At 38.6% G+C, this 17,637-nt stretch overlaps 1 protein-coding gene across 1 annotated transcript in view; it reads right to left on the reverse strand.

The window, feature by feature from the left end:
- The window catches only part of PPFIBP2 (PPFIA binding protein 2), a 74,896-nt gene that overhangs the window by 25,801 nt on the left and 31,458 nt on the right, over positions 1–17,637 (reverse strand). The window contains exons 3-5 of the mRNA XM_064163795.1: positions 16,238–16,327; positions 12,011–12,124; positions 3,513–3,644 (exon numbers count right to left, since the gene is read on the reverse strand). Of these exons, the coding sequence (XP_064019865.1) occupies positions 3,513–3,644; positions 12,011–12,124; positions 16,238–16,327 (336 nt within the window). The remainder of the gene's footprint in view (positions 1–3,512; positions 3,645–12,010; positions 12,125–16,237; positions 16,328–17,637) is intronic.

The raw sequence follows: 17,637 nt of genomic DNA on the forward strand, positions 1-17,637 counted from the left end.
CTGGAATACTGCACAAAGCTACAGTTTAAACAGAACTGAATCAATGTGCCAGACTAAGGATTCTGATTCTAATGCAAAGATCAGAATTTGACCCCACTTGTGGCAACTCTTCAGAAACTTATGCTGCTGCCTTGTATTTTTTGTCCTCTTTTGCCTCATGGACTTCTCTCAAGGCAAACTTGACAGTACAGCAATGGCAAAAATCCTTATCTCAGTGAAGGGCAAGAGGTCTATGGAGGAGAAAGATGAAGGCCAGTTGCAACACATGCCCTGACAGTTTTTTTCTGGTTTTGAAGCAGAGAAGGCTGCTAATTTGGAGATTATGTCACAGCATGAAAATTTATTAACCCTAACACACTGTATCTTGAATTTGATTCAGGTGAAGCAACACATCAAACTCCCCAGTGGGAGTCAGTGTCTCACTGATTCAAGTTTCTTTGAAATGGCAAGTAACTATGCACTAGATTTGTAGCTAGAGCTACAAACACTTCCCAACAGCTTACAGCAGTCTTCAGATACTCAGTATGAAAGACTAAAACCCACAAATCTTATCTCAGTGGGTCAGAAGAAGGTCTATTAAACAAGCTGAAGTGGACTATTACTCCTGCAGTCTCCTGATGGTGATAGGAGGTTTCTTTTCTCTGTGTACAAGTAGAACAGCTATCCAGGCTGCCATTAATCACTTGATAATGCTGCTCCCTTATACCTTGATACATTAAGAAAACATATCTCCAAACTTTCTAAGCCTTCTTGGGTAAAAGAAGAGCTACACGAGTGGGATTTCAGAAACTTTCACAGCATCAGCCTGGCAAAAGTAGACTAGTATTCCACAAAACAGGAATTAAAATTACACAGCCAAATGTGAGAGGGTCCATTTACGAGCAGCTACTCTCCTGGCCTGTGTCATCCATAAAAATAAATGGCACTTTAAATTTAGCACGTGCTTTTGCAAAGCTAGAGACAAGTGGCACTCTGTGAAATTAATACCTTTGAGAGGAGGTTAGAGATGCCTGATAAACCCTTCACTGCTAACTTAACCCAAAACTAAACCACAGCTGCAGGAGATAAAGTGAAATAAATCTGACAGGTTAAAACTTGCTCACATGTAGAAGGATATCTTCATTTGCTTTGTTTCCCCCAACCCAACCAGAGAAATAATTCTATGCGACTGGAAACAGCTGCTGTGAAATATGCTGACACAAAATTAGAGTGCAGAGCAAACATGCTTTAGCTGAATTATTCTGAAATGTCACATTTAATTTTCAACTTCTAAAAAACCCAATGCTATATTTAGAAATGGCAGAGTCAGCCATGAAGTAAAAGCTGCCTTAAATGATTTAACTACTGGATGCTTCTGTAGCACGTGCGCTAGGGTGAAAATTAAGGGCTATTATTTCTGACAGTAGCAAATCTATCAGCAAGATTAAATTAATTAGGTCACTGTCAGTTTGGAGAACTGTCTCACCGATGCAGCTAGGTTCTCCCAACACTACTGCCTGTGCATCAAGGGGAGCAGACTGAGGGCAGACTGCCTGCTTGCATACATAGCAGTGGCTTAGTCGCTGGGAAAAGGTCATCAGACAATGGAGGCAAAATGCTCAGGAAGACTTCCAGGCTATTACCAAATTGAAGCAGCAGTTGTAGTCTGATAGGCTAAAGAAAATATGAGTAAATTTGATTCTGATGTTTGAAATTGTGCTTGTGTTTTCAAAACTGTGACATTCACAGTAAAAGGAGCTATAATGTGATTAAGGTGTTTGGATGCTTACTTGCATTCTATCTGATTGAAAGCAACCTCTCTTTATCTTAACTCAGATTAATGCTTATTCGAGACAATCTGAAATAACTTTAAAGAGTGCTCTGAGCAAACTAAAACTGCTGTTTATTTCCTGCAGCTTTGCTTACAACACCCATTTCACAGGCTCCTGACTTTCAACAGGCCAGAAATCTAATCACACCTTGAGGTAGTTAATAATTCAGGGCATACTTAACACAATGATTCTCAACTTTTCCATCAGATTAGAATCCTTTTCCATCTCAGCAGGAACATTTCCTATAATTAGCAACACAACAAAGGCTTCCAGGCCAATAAAGCTCGACTTTTCCATCCCAGGAGGCCACACACCTTGTTGCAGTGGCAGAAGAATTTCACAGGTCATAGCCTCATCCTCAAGACAGGCCCAGACCTACTGGGTACTTAAAAATCCTCTCAATGCAAAGGCACCCCAAAGCTTGCTTGCTCTCCAGGAGTCAGTTTGGCTCTGCATGTCCTGCAGGAATTGAGGCTGCCTGGCCCTGCTGCTCACACATAATGGGAAGTGCTGACAGCCTCTCGGGAAGGCGGCTGCTGGGAGCAGGCTGCCATCTGTAGCAACAGGCTCTGTGCAGACCTGTTGAGACTTCCAGGTAGCATGAGCCTGCCTAAGCCTTCTGTACACAAAATATTAACAATTATGGGTGAAAGAGCATGAGAAGGCCACAGATGGTAAAGACAGCAGCTGGTGCCTCTCTGGCTTGCAACCTCTGCCAGAAACTGCTCTTTAAGCTATCTTTTAATCTCTAAAGAAAACTTCAGAGGCTAAGTCAGTCAAAACACAAACACCCCTCAAAGGTATGATGTCACTTGGGCAGAGTTATCACAATTTCCACTACCAACATTACGGAGGACAAACAGGTTTCACGCACTGACTGCATTTCCAATTCTCTTAAGTCAGTGTGGAACAATATAAAGTCTTTTTTTCAGCCATCAGTCTGTCAGTCTTGGACCTAGTAACCCTCCCTTGCCAGGTCACCATGCTCTTCTGGTTGGACCCTTACAGCAGCACTGAGTAAGCATATGTCAGTGTGGATAACCACTTTCCTTCCAAGCTCCCACCTGCTGCTCACTGCCACGAAATGGATGTTGTTCATGCAATTCCTTCTTTCACACTCTCTCTCTTAATCAAAACAGTGTAAAGGAAAGTTTCCATATCAGAAGGGGAGTAAGGATTGAAACAGCCTCCAATGCATGTCAGGGTTTTTTTCACTCTTTTTAAATGTAACCACAAGGGAAGAGGCTCACTTGAAGAAAAAGGCCTGCCCTTTTGGCTTTCCTTCCCAAGTGCCCTGAATGCATTCAAATCACAGAGAGTGACTCTAAGTGTCTGTAGCATCCCTGGTACTACCGAGCTGTCTTCTCTGTCACATACACAAAGAAATGTAAGAGCTCTAGTAGGCCTCACATGGCCATGCCAGTCCAGGTCCTGAAAGAAAAGGGTTAAAGTGAACACCAGTTGTAGCATATGCTTCTGGAAATGATTTGTGCCTTGATTAAAGCCAAACAGTAGCCTCTGAAATGTAATGAGAGAGGGGGGAAAAACCCACATCCCAAAAATGCACGGATCAACAATATAGACTGTGCTATAATCATGAAAAATCCTACTGCAGGCTGATTTCAGCTTAAAAGCTCAGGTGTATGAGAGCACACCATTCATAGACATAAAAAAAAGGATAAGCTAATGAAAGAAACTCACCTCAGCTTTGTTCTGTTTCTCTTCATATTCACTGTGTTCCTTCTCCATACCAACCAGCTTTATCTTCAGGTCTGAAACTTCAGCCATTAGATCTAATTTCTGAGTCTCTAGGGATGTTCGACTTAGCAACTCCTGAAAGCAAAGTAGAACATTTCCTCCAGTTACTTATTTGAACACTGACAGAATGCTACCTAAGCTATTGGCAGGATCATAGAAAAGACACACACAAACCTACACAATGCCACATAACACCACAAAACAGCTGGCTACTCATCAGACAAAGATAGGTTTTAGTATTATAATGAAGCATTTCAAAATTTCTTACTGTTATTCAATAAAAGATGTATTACAAAGTGAGCACCACAGCCAAAACAGAATACCAAAGACTAGCAACACTTCTGCACTCCTGCTAATAGTACTTGAAAGCTTACACCATGTAGTCCTTGTAAACTTTTGAAGGGTACACATTATGGAGGGAACAGCAGTGAATGAAAAGTGGTATGGTCCAACTGGAATCTAAAAGGCAATGTCTAAAAGCAGAAACAATTGGCCACGACTTTGGTTTGTGTGCTTAGAGCTTGTTTTTCCAGATAGCAGGGAAAGGCATAGTTTGGACAGAGTGATTATGACTGTGTGGAAAACAGTCAATATTCACACCTTCATTGTGTCTTTCAGTTTTCAAGAAAACTAAAGCAAAAAAAACCCAAAAACCCAACAACTTCTTCCAAAATTTATCAGTGTATTAGATATAAAAATGCTTGTTTGCCTTCATTTCTGAAGAAAGAAAAAAACTAACAAACCAAACAAACCCCCAAAACAAAACAAACCCCCAACCAACCAAAAAAACTACACACACAAAAAAACCCCCAAGCAAACAAGCAAAAAACAAAACCCAAAAAGCACACCAAAACATTCAGGAGTTTAAACCACACTGAAAATTCAAACCCTAATTTTCAAGTGTCTAATGACATTTTGTGCAAGAACAGTGGTTTCTAAATGGTTGAAAAAACTATGGTAATTCATAACTCACATTAGTGTTGTGATCATAAGAAACACACTGAGGAATCACAGCAAATTCTGCTTTGATTCTGATGGAAGTGACTTCAGTTGCCATAACTATTGCAGATCTGCACTAATGAGTGACCAGAAACTGCCCCATCTATCACCCTTCTTCCACAAACTATAGAGTACGTCGTAGAACATGGTTTGGAGCCAAGGAAGCCACAAAGGTTATTCTAAAAACTATAAAGTTCACTTGGAACCCAAATTGGCTCTACATGTGATTTGTTTTAGTCTGCCCAAATTAAAAATAGTACTAAACTTGCATCTGCATTTCAACATCATTATCTAAACCAGCCACTACTCCCAGTGCGATGCCTGTTCCTGCTGACACTGACAATGCTATTTGCGTATGGATGGGAAAACAAACACATCTATAGCCTCATGGGTTAGTTCATATGGCTTCTCAGGAAAGGATACCACAGTCACACTTTTACTGAGAAACTCTAGGAGGTAGTCACCTAAGGGATGTTATTCTTCCCCTGTACTCAGCACTGGTCAGGCCACACCTTGAGTACTGTGTCCAGTTCTGGGCTCCTCAATTCAAGAAAGATTTTGAGGTGCTGGAACATGTCCAGAGAAGGGCAACAAAGCTGGTGAGGGGCCTGGAGCACAAATCCTATGAGGAGAGGCTGAGGGAGCTGGGCCTGTTTAGCCTGGAGAAGAGGAGGCTCAGGGGTGATCTTATTACTGTCTACAACTACCTGAAGGGGCATTGCAGCCAGGTGGGGGGTGGCCTCTTCTCCCAGGCAACCAGCAATAGAACAAGGGGACACAGTCTCAAGTTGTGCCAGGGTAGGTATAGGCTGGATATTAGGAAGAAGTTCTTCACAGAGAGAGTGGTTGGCATTGGAATGGGCTGCCCAGGGAGGTGGTGGAGGCACCGTCCCTGGGGGTCTTCAAGAAAAGACTGGATGAGGCACTTAGTGCCATGGTCTAGTTGATTGGTTAGGGATGGGTGCTAGGTTGGACCAGATGATCTTGGAGGTCTCTTCCAACCTGGTTGATTCTATGATTCTAATGACATCCCATAGAATGGGATTTCATAGAATGGTTCAGGTTGAAGGGACCTCAAAGATCATCCAGTTCTAACCCCCTGCCATAGGCAGGGCTTTCAACAAAGGTGGTTACAAAGTACAGTTATCATTACAAATAAATCCTTTATCCTCCAGGAAAATATTATTTTGCACAAGTTCCAGAGGCACATTCTAACCCAGTCTGGCACAGGTATGGCTGTCAATGTGTCAGACTTCTACAGATTAAGACACAGCTATACAGGAGAACTTCAATATAAAGTAAGGCCACTAAACATTAAAAAGGCTATCAAGATGAGGTGACTTTGACCCCATGGACAGACTATTCACTGCTGAACTGAAGCAAAAATGAATTCATTTTTATTCTATTTTTGACACTGACAGAGTATTCCATGCTACAACAAAAAAGACTTCTTTATAAGGCAAGGAGACACTGTGCAACAAAAAGCTCTGTCCTTTGAGTGCACCATCTGGCATTACTCCTTACTTGTTGTATCCACTTAGTTACACAGTGGAGAGTAATAACTCAACTCCTCTCCTTCTGTGTTCAGTAGCTCTGCACTACTTAAGTGAGCATTAAGGTAGCAGATGGATTTTTTTTAATCAGCTCAAAATTTTAGTTTGCTCTGAAGCTGGAGAATCAGATTTTCAGTCAGTGTATGCTGGCATAAAATTCTTGCCTTAAAATAGAGAAAATAACTAACTATCCTTAGCTTGTTTGCAGTGGAGCTACACTGATTTAAACCAGCTGACAATTTCTCTTGCATCTAGAGTCTCTAGCTTCTGCCTTGAAAGAAAGTGCCGTTTAAAGCAAATGTCCCCTCTTGAAATGGTAACATCTGGAAGCAATTATTTCCATCTTCAAGCAGATGCTCAGAGTGAACAGCTCATTAAGAATGTGACCCATTTTGTTACAGAGAAATTATAGTGTATTTCAGTGGTATGATGCAACTTGAACTCAGCCAGAATAAATATGCAATTGTAAGGAAAGAAAATACAAATTTACGTTATTGGTTTTAAAGCAAAAATAAAGATAATAAAAGACAGGCAAAATGGTAATGCAGGCTCTAGCAGCTTTAGGGGGATCTCAAAGAGCTGAAATACAGAACAGAAATAGAAATTCTTTATAAATAGGCTACTTTTTTTTTTTCCCATTTAAAAATATACCATAACTGTAACTTATTTTCTCAAAGTTTGTTTGTTGGGCTTTTTTAAGTCAACTTTTAACTTTAAAAATTAAGGACAAAAGGCTATTTCAGAGTAGAATAATTACAAATATGAGTTGTGTCAAAGCTACAATATATGTGTACCAGACATATCAATAGACAGCAGAATTTTACAAACATAAGTGTGTTGTTAAAATTCATGCTGTATACTTTTAAAATACTTAATCCTGTTTTTCAATACTCCAAATGAAACTCAAGTCCATAGTGTACATCTCACTTCTGCATTTTGTTGTCTTGGAAATACATAATTCCTATAAAGCAGCGTAGAATATTTCATATCATAGAAAATAGCTTAGAAATAGGACACTACACTTTTCTAGGCTGCCAGCTGCAAGCACAGAAAATTCCAGGATATTTAGCACTCCACAAAAGAATCATGCCATATGCTAATTGAGAAACCATAAGTATGATTTTAGTCCAATGGAAGGAAAAAAAGCACCCAAACCAATATCTCATTTTGCACTTATGCACTTTACAAAACACATAACTCCAAAAAAATCATACTTTTTACCCTTATTAAAATATGAATATTAAAATAGTGGAGAGAGACCGACCAAGTTACCTACCTGGGAAGCAAAATTCAGCAAGAAGCACCACTAATGAGGACTGCACTTTTCAAGTGCTGTGTGTCAGCTGTGGTAGAAACAAGATATTTGCTTAACCGAAAACACAGCTGAGAGCAATGTACATGTGTAATCACCATGAAATGGTGCAAGTCAGTAGCAGAGAGTGAATTATAGTCCTTCAATTCATCATTTGCCTATTATATAGTTAAGCAATGGAAAGGACAGATCTTACCATTGCACTACCAGTTTCAACAGCCTTTACAAATGCCTGATAAGCAGATTCATGCCTATCTTAACTGTAAAATATCAAAGCAGTGTAATTCTCACCTGTATAGATTAGCTGCACAACTTGAGAGCACACTCTGAAAACCTTAGATCTCACAATCAGAACAGCACAGGGCACACTTCAAAATCTGAAACTCTAAGCTAGCTTCTGGCAAGAAGTTAGTGCATGCTATAAACAAGTGTGGAAATTCATCTAAGATCAGATAATTCAGGCCATTGGAAGTTGAAGGAATGAACCTTGCCAGCCAACAAAGTTCCTGAGAGGCAAATAGATACATGCCAGATTTCCACCCTGCAAGTAAGACAGGATTTTGGCTCCCCTGCCTTTTAAGACAACTGCAAAACCAGAACAGGTACACACCAAACTGCATTGGATTAAAGTTCCTACTCTCATACAGCTCCTCCCTGCATTCTTTAATCTCTTGGTTTTTGGGAGCTAGTACCTGTTAAATAAATCAAATGCAGCACTGGAATAACTAAGCAGTAACTAACTATTCTTACTCATGATAATTACCCTAAGAAATGCACTTTAAAACTGAGGAGATGAAATCTTTGTTTAAAAAAAATAATAAAATCACTTTTCAAAATGACTTACTATAGTTTCAAGACATTGTAGATTCCATAACACCACTGTGTTTACATTATGCATAGCTGTTACTTTTTGTTATGGGAATATTTAGCTATTTTATACAGCAAAAACTACATTTGCTTTGATAGAAGCTCCCCCAGGGCAAACATAACAAATGTTAATGACCTCTTCCTCCTTTAGAATAATATTCTTTCTTAAAACTGACTGAATACTTAGAAATGGCATAACTAACTTAGAACCAGACAGATGCACACCATTGTTCTCTAAAATCAGTGGCAATTTTACATTTTAAAGCATGATATGCTGAAAATGGACTGTTATAGCACAGGATAATTCTGGATGGGTTTGGGGTTTTTTGGTGTTTCTTTATATTTCTTGGGAGGTAGTGGTGGTGGTTGGGGTTTTTCTTTTCTTGTTTTGATACCAAGACAGAGATACCATTTAAAGGCAATTCAATGAGATCAAACCTAGTGTCTTGCTCCCATTCATGCCTCAGAAAAAAAATCACTTAACGTTCACTGTGAAGGACAACCACAGATGTGTGTTTCTTGGCCCAAACCATAATCACTCTTCATTTTGCCATGAGTTTTTGAAAGAGTTGTAAAAGAAAAAAAAATGCAAACACCTTCAAAGTGAAAAATGCTTTATCTTGATTGGAGTCTGTAATGCAACAAGCATCCTTAAAAAGGCAAAATCTTGAGTTTGACACCATAAGCATCATATATCATGGAAACATATATGAATTATCTCTAACTGTGTACACCAGGGCATCTCTGCATCCACAGGATGCTCTTCTTTCTCAAATGTTCCTGAGCTGTATTTTCTTTAGCTATAGCTTCATAAACAACTAGGCCAAATGTATCTCTCAACATTGCCCTTACACCATGCTTTGACCTTTCTGTGAGTTGTCTGAACCCACTAACCCAGCAGAAAAACACCCTTCTTTTTAAACCTCAAGTCAAATTTTTCTCAGTCATTGAGGAAAAGAAGTCTGATGAGCATAAGAAACAGTACAAAATAGGTTGCAGAAGTACATGGTCAGAAATAGGGAGAAGAATGAAAGGAGAATGAGGCCTTCTTTTTGGAGCAGGCTCAACTTTTTAGACTACCTCAGCTGCATTTTTGAAAGTTCCTGTCTGACTAAGGGATATTGCACCCTTCATCCTGGACTGAAGAAGAACCATAATTTTCTGCACTCAAGATGTCCACTCTAAATGCTGAAGAACCATTTTACATAATTGACCAACAGGTTATTTCAGCTGCTATTTCAGAAGTGTTCCCATCATCATTTTGTTGCCGGGTTCGAAACAACTGCGCATAAATCATAAGCCAGAAGGATTTTAGCCAATAACCCCACCCAGAAAAAGTGGACAAGTCTCTGCTAGCATAGATTCAGCAAAAGCTATTTTGCAGGTTAGCACTGCATACCCTTTCTGTTGTGAAATTACCAGCTATTGCCATTAAATTACTTTCAAAGGTATAATTTTTGGGTTTGTTGTAGCATTTGGGGCACAGAATTAAGAGTCACTTTTCTTACAGTTACCAAAATCACAAAGACTGGGTTTATGCTGGGCTCAAGTTTTCTGGGTAAGTAAAAAAATATGCTTATCCATACTGCAGCTAGCTTAGTTCTGTAATATATGCAAAATATGTTTTCAAACTAGGGCAATTGCCTTTACCATTCCATTTTCTATTTAGAAGCAGCACTTGACTTAAGCTCACAAAGGTAAAAATGGTTGCAGTTCAATATATTGGAAATAAGCAAGCAGAAACATAGGAACACAATAACAGTCTTTTGGAAAAAGCAAGAAATATTTATACAAGTACAATGAGTTAGATTATTTCTAAAAAGAAGTAAATAAAAGTAGTTTACTGTAAAAAAAAACATACTACTGTCTTGAAAGATCAACTTGTTTTGACTGGATGAAAAAATAAATCAATGACAGCACAAGTGTCTTTCATCCCTGGAGGTGTTCAAGAAAAAAAATGGATGAGGCTCTTAGTGCCATGGTCTAGTTGATTGGATAGGGTTGGGTAATAGGTTGGACTGGATGAGCTTGGAGGTCTCTTCCAACCTGGTTGATTCTATGACACTGACAACTGCTGGCTCAGAGTATCTGAGCCCAACTGTCACCAAAATTTGATGGATCAATCAGTCCATCTGATGCCAGATATTCACTCTACTTTTGACAAATTCACTGCAAAAAGGCCTACTGGCCACACATCTTACATGGAAATTCTGATCATCACATTATCAGCTCGTTCTCTTCTCTCCAAGTCTCAACTCATTGCCTGTAGAAGAGTAGTATTTTCAACAAGATGAACTGAGGAAAAGAACCTTCAAAATAAATTATAGACAGGCAAGGCCTTCTGCTGAGCCATCATAAATGTCCATTTTCACTGACTGTTGAGATTTTTGAAAGAGCTAACTTGGCTTTCCCAGTATTTTAAACAGTTTTAGCAGAAGTCACAGAACAACTACCTAGTTTTAGGTTGAAGTATAAAGCTTCTACACTGTATTGTGAATGCCTTCCTGAAGTTTGAAAATAGATTTTCATATCTCAACTAGTTTCTGTTCTTTGAATTTCATTTCAGATTCCACTGAAAAGCTAAAATGCACTCAGTCTGTATATTTAAAAGCATCCTCTCATTTAATTATGAGAATAAAACTTTCCTCAGCTGGGAGTATTTTGGGCTGCAAAAATTTTGTGAGACCAAGGATTTTTAAGAGAAGTTTGAAGGAGTTTATCTTATAGAAACTGCTACTGTTTACATACATATGCACATGGATCTTGATCATGGTGAAATAGGTTTATATAGATTTGCACAACTGTAACTTAAACCTATGAATACTTCACAGAAAGACACATAAAGACTAAAACATACATATAAACCACAGCATTTTGGATGGCCAGAGGAATAAAGTTCATCTAGAGCAACATCTGCTCTGCAAATGTTGGGTGTTATTGTGAGGGTTATTTAGTTTCTAATTGACTTTTTATTATCTGTATTACTTATACATTATTTCTACCTATAATAACAGAAAATTGCACCAGGAGAGTTCTCTTGCATCAACAGATCTGCCAGCTCTGCCGTAACACATGAAACGTGAGGAATTTCATTTATCATTTGCTCTGCTCCCTGAACATGTAAGATGAAAGAGCAAAATTAAATCAAGTAGCCTAAAACTGTTGACTGAAATAAAGAAAAATATGTCTTTATGTACTTAATTTCTTTCAAAAATTACAGGAAAGCTCTTAAATGAGGCAAAAATGTTTATAGAATCAAGCTTGCAAAAGTAATTATTTTCGACCCACTACCTGTTGAGCTGCAAAGCCATACAAAAGCAGGAACCATTTAAACAAGAACTTCTTAATTCTGCAACTTCTACATGTACTAGATCCATTTAACCTGTCCAACCAGTTACTCAACCATGACCAAAATTATTTTGTCAGCACAGCACAAATAAGACACAATAGTTTCATTTTACGTGCTGCCATGTTCAGTATTATGCAACCAGCCAGTAAAGCATTTCTGCAACAGAGAAACAAAGAAACATTTACTGCAATAAAATAAAGTAAAATGTGCAAAGCAGCAAGAGAACAATAAAAGCAGCACTTTTTTCCCCCTGTTTTATCTTGTTGCCCAAGGCACTCATACATGCGAGCAAGTTGACCATGTATGTTTACCCCTCTGTTGCAGAAAGTTATGCAAGAAGCTTTCCAATCCAGATTTTTACCTGTTGAAGCATTTCTTCTGTAGCATTCAGTTTCAACTGATGTCCCTCAAGACAGATTTCTAAGTCCCGGATTTTCTCTCCTTGAGCTTCCACCTGGTCTGTAAGAACACTCACCTGTAATTTGAGAACAGAAGCACGATGCTACTGAACTGACTGTAAATAAGTTTCAATTACCTTATACAATTAACATCCAAATGCAGATAGCATTTGGATGCTATATCCAAATAGCAAGTTCTCTTTTAAAGTCCTCAGTGGTGTTATGTGCTCGTGCACTGCTCTGTCAGGATTGACAATTTTTCAGTCTTACCTGTACTTTCCTTCAACCCCGCCCTCTGGCACCCCTTCCCTTCCCTCAATTATGTGTTTTACTATTTACATATACCAAAAAAAAAGGAACAGCATTTCTAGAAGAGATGGAAGACTACCTATAGGTCACCTGAGTCAGTTTATGTGAAAGCCTGAAAAAAAATTAGAAAGCATTAAACAAACCCATAGAATTCTGAAAATATTTTATGTGAGTTTGGAGCATGGATTGCCATTTCACTCCCTAAGATGGATAGACAATGAAACTGTTCATTTGGAAACCAACCAATTACTTCACTTCTTACAGGAACAAAAAAAAAGTGCTTACCTATCAATAAAATGCTCTGAAGTTATAAAGAATGCAATGAGTAAAAGGCAAGTTTTAGCAGCAGCAGAGTTCTATTCCAAGAAAAATTCCCAGGCTTTGCAAGCCAAAACACGAAAGCAAAAAGAAGGGAGATACAGATGACAAATCCCAGAAAAAGAAACAACAAGCAACACTGGAAAAGCACTGTGGGAATGGTGGTACAGACCAGTCAGTGTGTAATAAGAACTCAAAACTTGTAAAGCTCAGGATCACACTAGAAAGATGTTGAAAAAAACCCCAGATTTAACCCTTGCCTTAAGGTGCACATCAACCTATACATTCATTTTTAATTTTAGTCATCTAAAAACCTTGATTCTACTAGAAAAGTGCTAAACAAAAACTTTAAGCTGTTTAAACTTGTTTGGATGAGATGTGCTAACAAAAACTTATCTTGGCTCTCACATCTAACCCTGCAACATCATTTAAAAACAAAAAAACAACAATCAATGAACAACCAAATCCACTTCAGGGAAGCTGCAGAAGGGGTGACTAAGTGATCTGTTTTATCTGCTAACACAAAACAAGCATGCCTGGGAAAGGAACAGAGAGGGGGAGAAAAAAAAAGGTCTTTCCCCTCCTACCCCCCATTTTGAAACTATTTTTAAAGCAGCCAGCTGTAGGGTAGAGCACACATGAATGCAGGATGAGAGATGATAGGAAGGAGTGGGTGGAGGCAGATGGCAGGAACACACGCTCAAGCTGGGGTACAGGGAGAAATCTCTGCAAGGAAGTGTGTTGCTTGCCTACTTTGTTTTGCTCCCATTAAATGAGCGATGGCACACAGAAAGAGCCCCTGAGAGGTCAGAATGCAAGAAGAAACAAATGGAATCCTCCCCTCCAGTCTGGTGCAGGTTCCAGAGAGAAGAAAAAAGAGGCATAAAGGGTTGGGCTGTATGTTAAATGTGACTTGCAAAGGAATTTAGTAAAACCTTAGCAGCTTTAGAAGTATGTGTTGGATGTTCCAGTAGCTAGGCTGAGGGGCATATTAGCCACTTTGAGCTAATATTTTCCCCTCTGTTCATGATCACATCTGCCAGACTCTTCAGGGAATCAGCAGGCTGCACACAGACCATAACCCCAGCATATGCTATGCCGGCAAGTCTCTCTTGCCAGAGCAGTGCAACAGCTGCAAGAATGAGCCATAGACATTGTATTTTCTATAAATAACTATACAAGTGAGGTGTGTTGAACAATTACCTAAAAAGCAAATGCCATAATGGATTAAAAACCTTTATGAAAGAAGGCCAACCAACCACCTGAAGAAGTACACTGGCACTTAGCTGTAACAAGGTGTTCCAGATGCTGCAGCAGTTCCAGCTTCCACTACAGACTGAAGAGAGGGATCAAGTTTCAGGTTGCACTGTTCAACTCAGCCTCGGTGGACAGAGGCAGGGGAGAACTACCTGTGCCTTGTGCTGCTGCTTCTGCAGAAAGTCTGCCACAAGACTGGAGTGTTCTGAGCCTCGCCTTCCCTACGGATTACAGCTACAGGCCACAGTCACTGGCACAATTCAACATGAGCTATAGAGATGTTCTGTTTCCCATCACTTTCTCATCCTTTCTACCAGTGGTCACATCCATGAGTCAGGTTAGTACCAGCAGACTCCCTCAGGCAAGTGTAATCTCAGCATGGGACTTGCCTGTGTTCTTCATATTCATCTGCCTAGATGGAATATGCAGAAGTGGTGTAAACCAGGTTCTAACCTCAGCTCCATCACAGCAACTTTATTTTGTTGTTGTTGATGTTATTCTACCAGACTGAGGTTTTCATCTGTCTTACTTGCCTGAGGTTTTTGGAGTTCTATTGCAACACTAGACAGTGGGATAGGAAAATACGTAAATATTGACTAAGCCTCTTGATTTGATGGAGATGTAGTGGGAGTAGAAAGCAAAGGAAATATGATTTCTGATTTTACTACAGGTTTTTTTGAGAACAACTGTAGGTAGGTCTCCAAACCACACCATACAACTTTGGCTGGCTGCATTCTATAGGTACCTATTTGTGGATGAAGAAATAGTTACTAGAAAACAGCAGGACAAAGACAGGAAAGTAAGTACTGAGAAGTAGCCTGGAGACGAATTTACAAGCAGAGGAGATGAGCAGTTCTGCTAAATCTACTACAGCAAATACACTTTGAACACCAAGATTCAGCCAAGTCTGTACAAGTGTTCCAGTACACATGGCCAACCACAGGCTGCACAGCATGAACCACATCCAAGATGACAATGACTGCTATAAGCAGGCAAAGATTCCAGGACTGTACGTCTATGATGAAACAAAAGAGAACTTCAGGAATAGAGCCACAGGTGAATCAGTACAACCCTTTGCTTCTGATGAAACATCTGAGTTTGGTCTACGGAGGATTAACCCAATTATGAGTTGCTCATGTGTGCGAGTGAACTCTGTATGTACTGTGTGAAATGTTGTTTGCTATTATTAAAAGAATCAAGATTTTATAGTTATTTGACTAATAAATGGTGTCCTAATCAATATCAGTTGTGATGTTGTCTCCTTTGACTTGATTCCCTCTCAGAAAAAAATGGAATTTGTGGCACAGTTAAACACACCAACCAGAAATCTGGTTTTCATTCAGGTTTTTCTTTCTTCATTTTTTTTTCCTCTTGAATTTGGTAATTAAAAAAATCCAACTAAGCTTCAGCTTATGTCTCACAAACCATTTACTGTTTGTTTAACAACAGCAGCAAGAATTCTGCTCAGTAAATTAACACAAGTGTGAACGGAACATGCAAGACAAAACATGCTTGCAGAAACTAGTAACTGAAGGTAGGTAGAACACCTACCTGGTATAGTTTTGTATGATACAAACATGCATGCTTATGAACACTTTTGTAAGCAGAAGGAGAAAGGATATGAGAAGACCACTCAAAGAATCTCCAGCTTCAGTTTACAAAGCACGTAATATAAAGCTTAGCAATGAAAATACCCAGGAAAAATAACTGGGTTTTGTATTTTAAGTTCTACAATGTGTTCTTGGCAGAAGAAAAACTTGCATGGGTCTAGACATCTGTTTGAAAATGGTTTGGTAAAATGGAAAAATCTGGAAGAGCTCAAGCATACATTTTACTATCAAATTTTCTTTTTATATTGTTCCCTCCCCCTTAAGTTTGTTGATGATACAAAGCAACTTTGGTACAGTATACAAGCAGGAAAACTATCAGTTCTATCTATCTCCCAGTATTCCATCTCATTAAAAAGGGTGGCACACAGAACCTAGAAAAGCTCAGCTGCTGCAACCCAGCAAACCTGGTATGAGAAGGATAAACACAGCATTGCCCTGGGACTCCAAAGCACTGTTTTAAAATTCTTCTTTCTTCTTTGTCATTGTTCTCTGTGTTACTGCTATTAATCTCCACTCCTTTATCAATCTACCCCACCATGATACCACTCAGATTCGTTTTACACATTACAAATTAATTCCCGATTAATTTTGGTTACATTTAGTGACCTGGTAACATTTAACAGCAAAACCTCTTTATCAATGTAGCTTTATTCCTTGAGTATCAACTACGTAGACAAAGTTCTCTTTAAGACATACCTGCAGAATGAGAGACTCTTTATCACCTTCTAATCGTGCCAATCTTTCTTGATAAGTTTCATTATTAGACGCATGATGATTCACCTGTGACTGGGGGGGGAAAGTGCTATGAGTTTTTTTTTTTTTACAGTTAATATTAAAATTTCAAGCAAGAGTTAATTAAAAATTATATATATTGAGTGACTGTTATAATACCAAAATCATGCAAAATGTTTCTACAGACCAAAATTGGTTATTTGATACACATTAGATCTTTTTGAACATACCTTTTTTGTTTTGATTTAATGGAGTTTGAATACTTTCTCATTTCCAGTAATCAGGAATGGTATAATAACAGATTGGATACTTTTCAGCAAATCTGCTTTTCATTGGGAAATACCATCTTATCAACATAAAAATAATTCAGTTGGAAATACCTGGGCTTACCAATCTTTTACAAAAATAAAGGGATCTTGATGCTTAGTTTTTAAATGCAAATATTGCCTATATATATAATATGACTTTTAGAAATTACTGAAAGAAAAGTATACCTTTATTTTTGTTAGCAACCAAAAAATAGTTGAAATTTCAAATTCTGATCAGGAGCTACTCTAGCTATGTAATCACTTATGGACTTCTAAACAGCTCTAAGAAGCAAGATCTTCTAAAACATAGCCTATTCCTAACTGCTATGTCTGATTTCCTCTGAATTTTAATACTCCAGAGAGAAACACCACAATTAAAAAAAGTACCAACCAACCAAACACAAACAGACAACTGTAGATTTATTCTAGAAAGTTTAGAAGAGTCCCATGGCTTTATCCTGCATACTGAAACATTGTGCAACTGTGGGAATGGAGCTGTTTGCTTAAAGCATCAAAAGTAACATGAGCCCTCAGCGGTTCATTTCCCAGCTGCATTGCAGGCAATGCATTACTGCCAGGGAATAAAACCCTCTGGGCTGGCTTTTTAGCTAACACAACTTTCCAACTTCACTGACTTCCATTCAGCTACACTAATCTGCAGCTGATTGCACATTTATAGTTACATGTACAATGGCACCAATTACAATTATAATTCTTTTCCCCAACTGTCTTTTTCAGCTGAATATTTGTGAATAGGATTTTAAAAAAATATATATATATTCATGGCTTTTTCATCTCCAGTGAGGTCTACAGGCCCAAATGTAAACGAAATGATGAAAATAAATGTGTTGTCAATTAACCCAAATCAAGAAATAAAAATATTTATCCAATCAAAAGACACTTTCCAAGCCATAAAGTACTAAACTAGACATAAGTATGGCGCTTTTATGAGCTGAGACAAACTAAGCACTCTTGTCTCTGATAATTTGGAACAGAACTGAATCACAAAGACAGCAATAAACTGGATGAAAGGTATCATCTGGCTCACTATTCCAT

This window comes from Pogoniulus pusillus, chromosome 24, assembly GCF_015220805.1.
Source record: "Pogoniulus pusillus isolate bPogPus1 chromosome 24, bPogPus1.pri, whole genome shotgun sequence".
NCBI lineage: Eukaryota > Metazoa > Chordata > Aves > Piciformes > Lybiidae > Pogoniulus > Pogoniulus pusillus.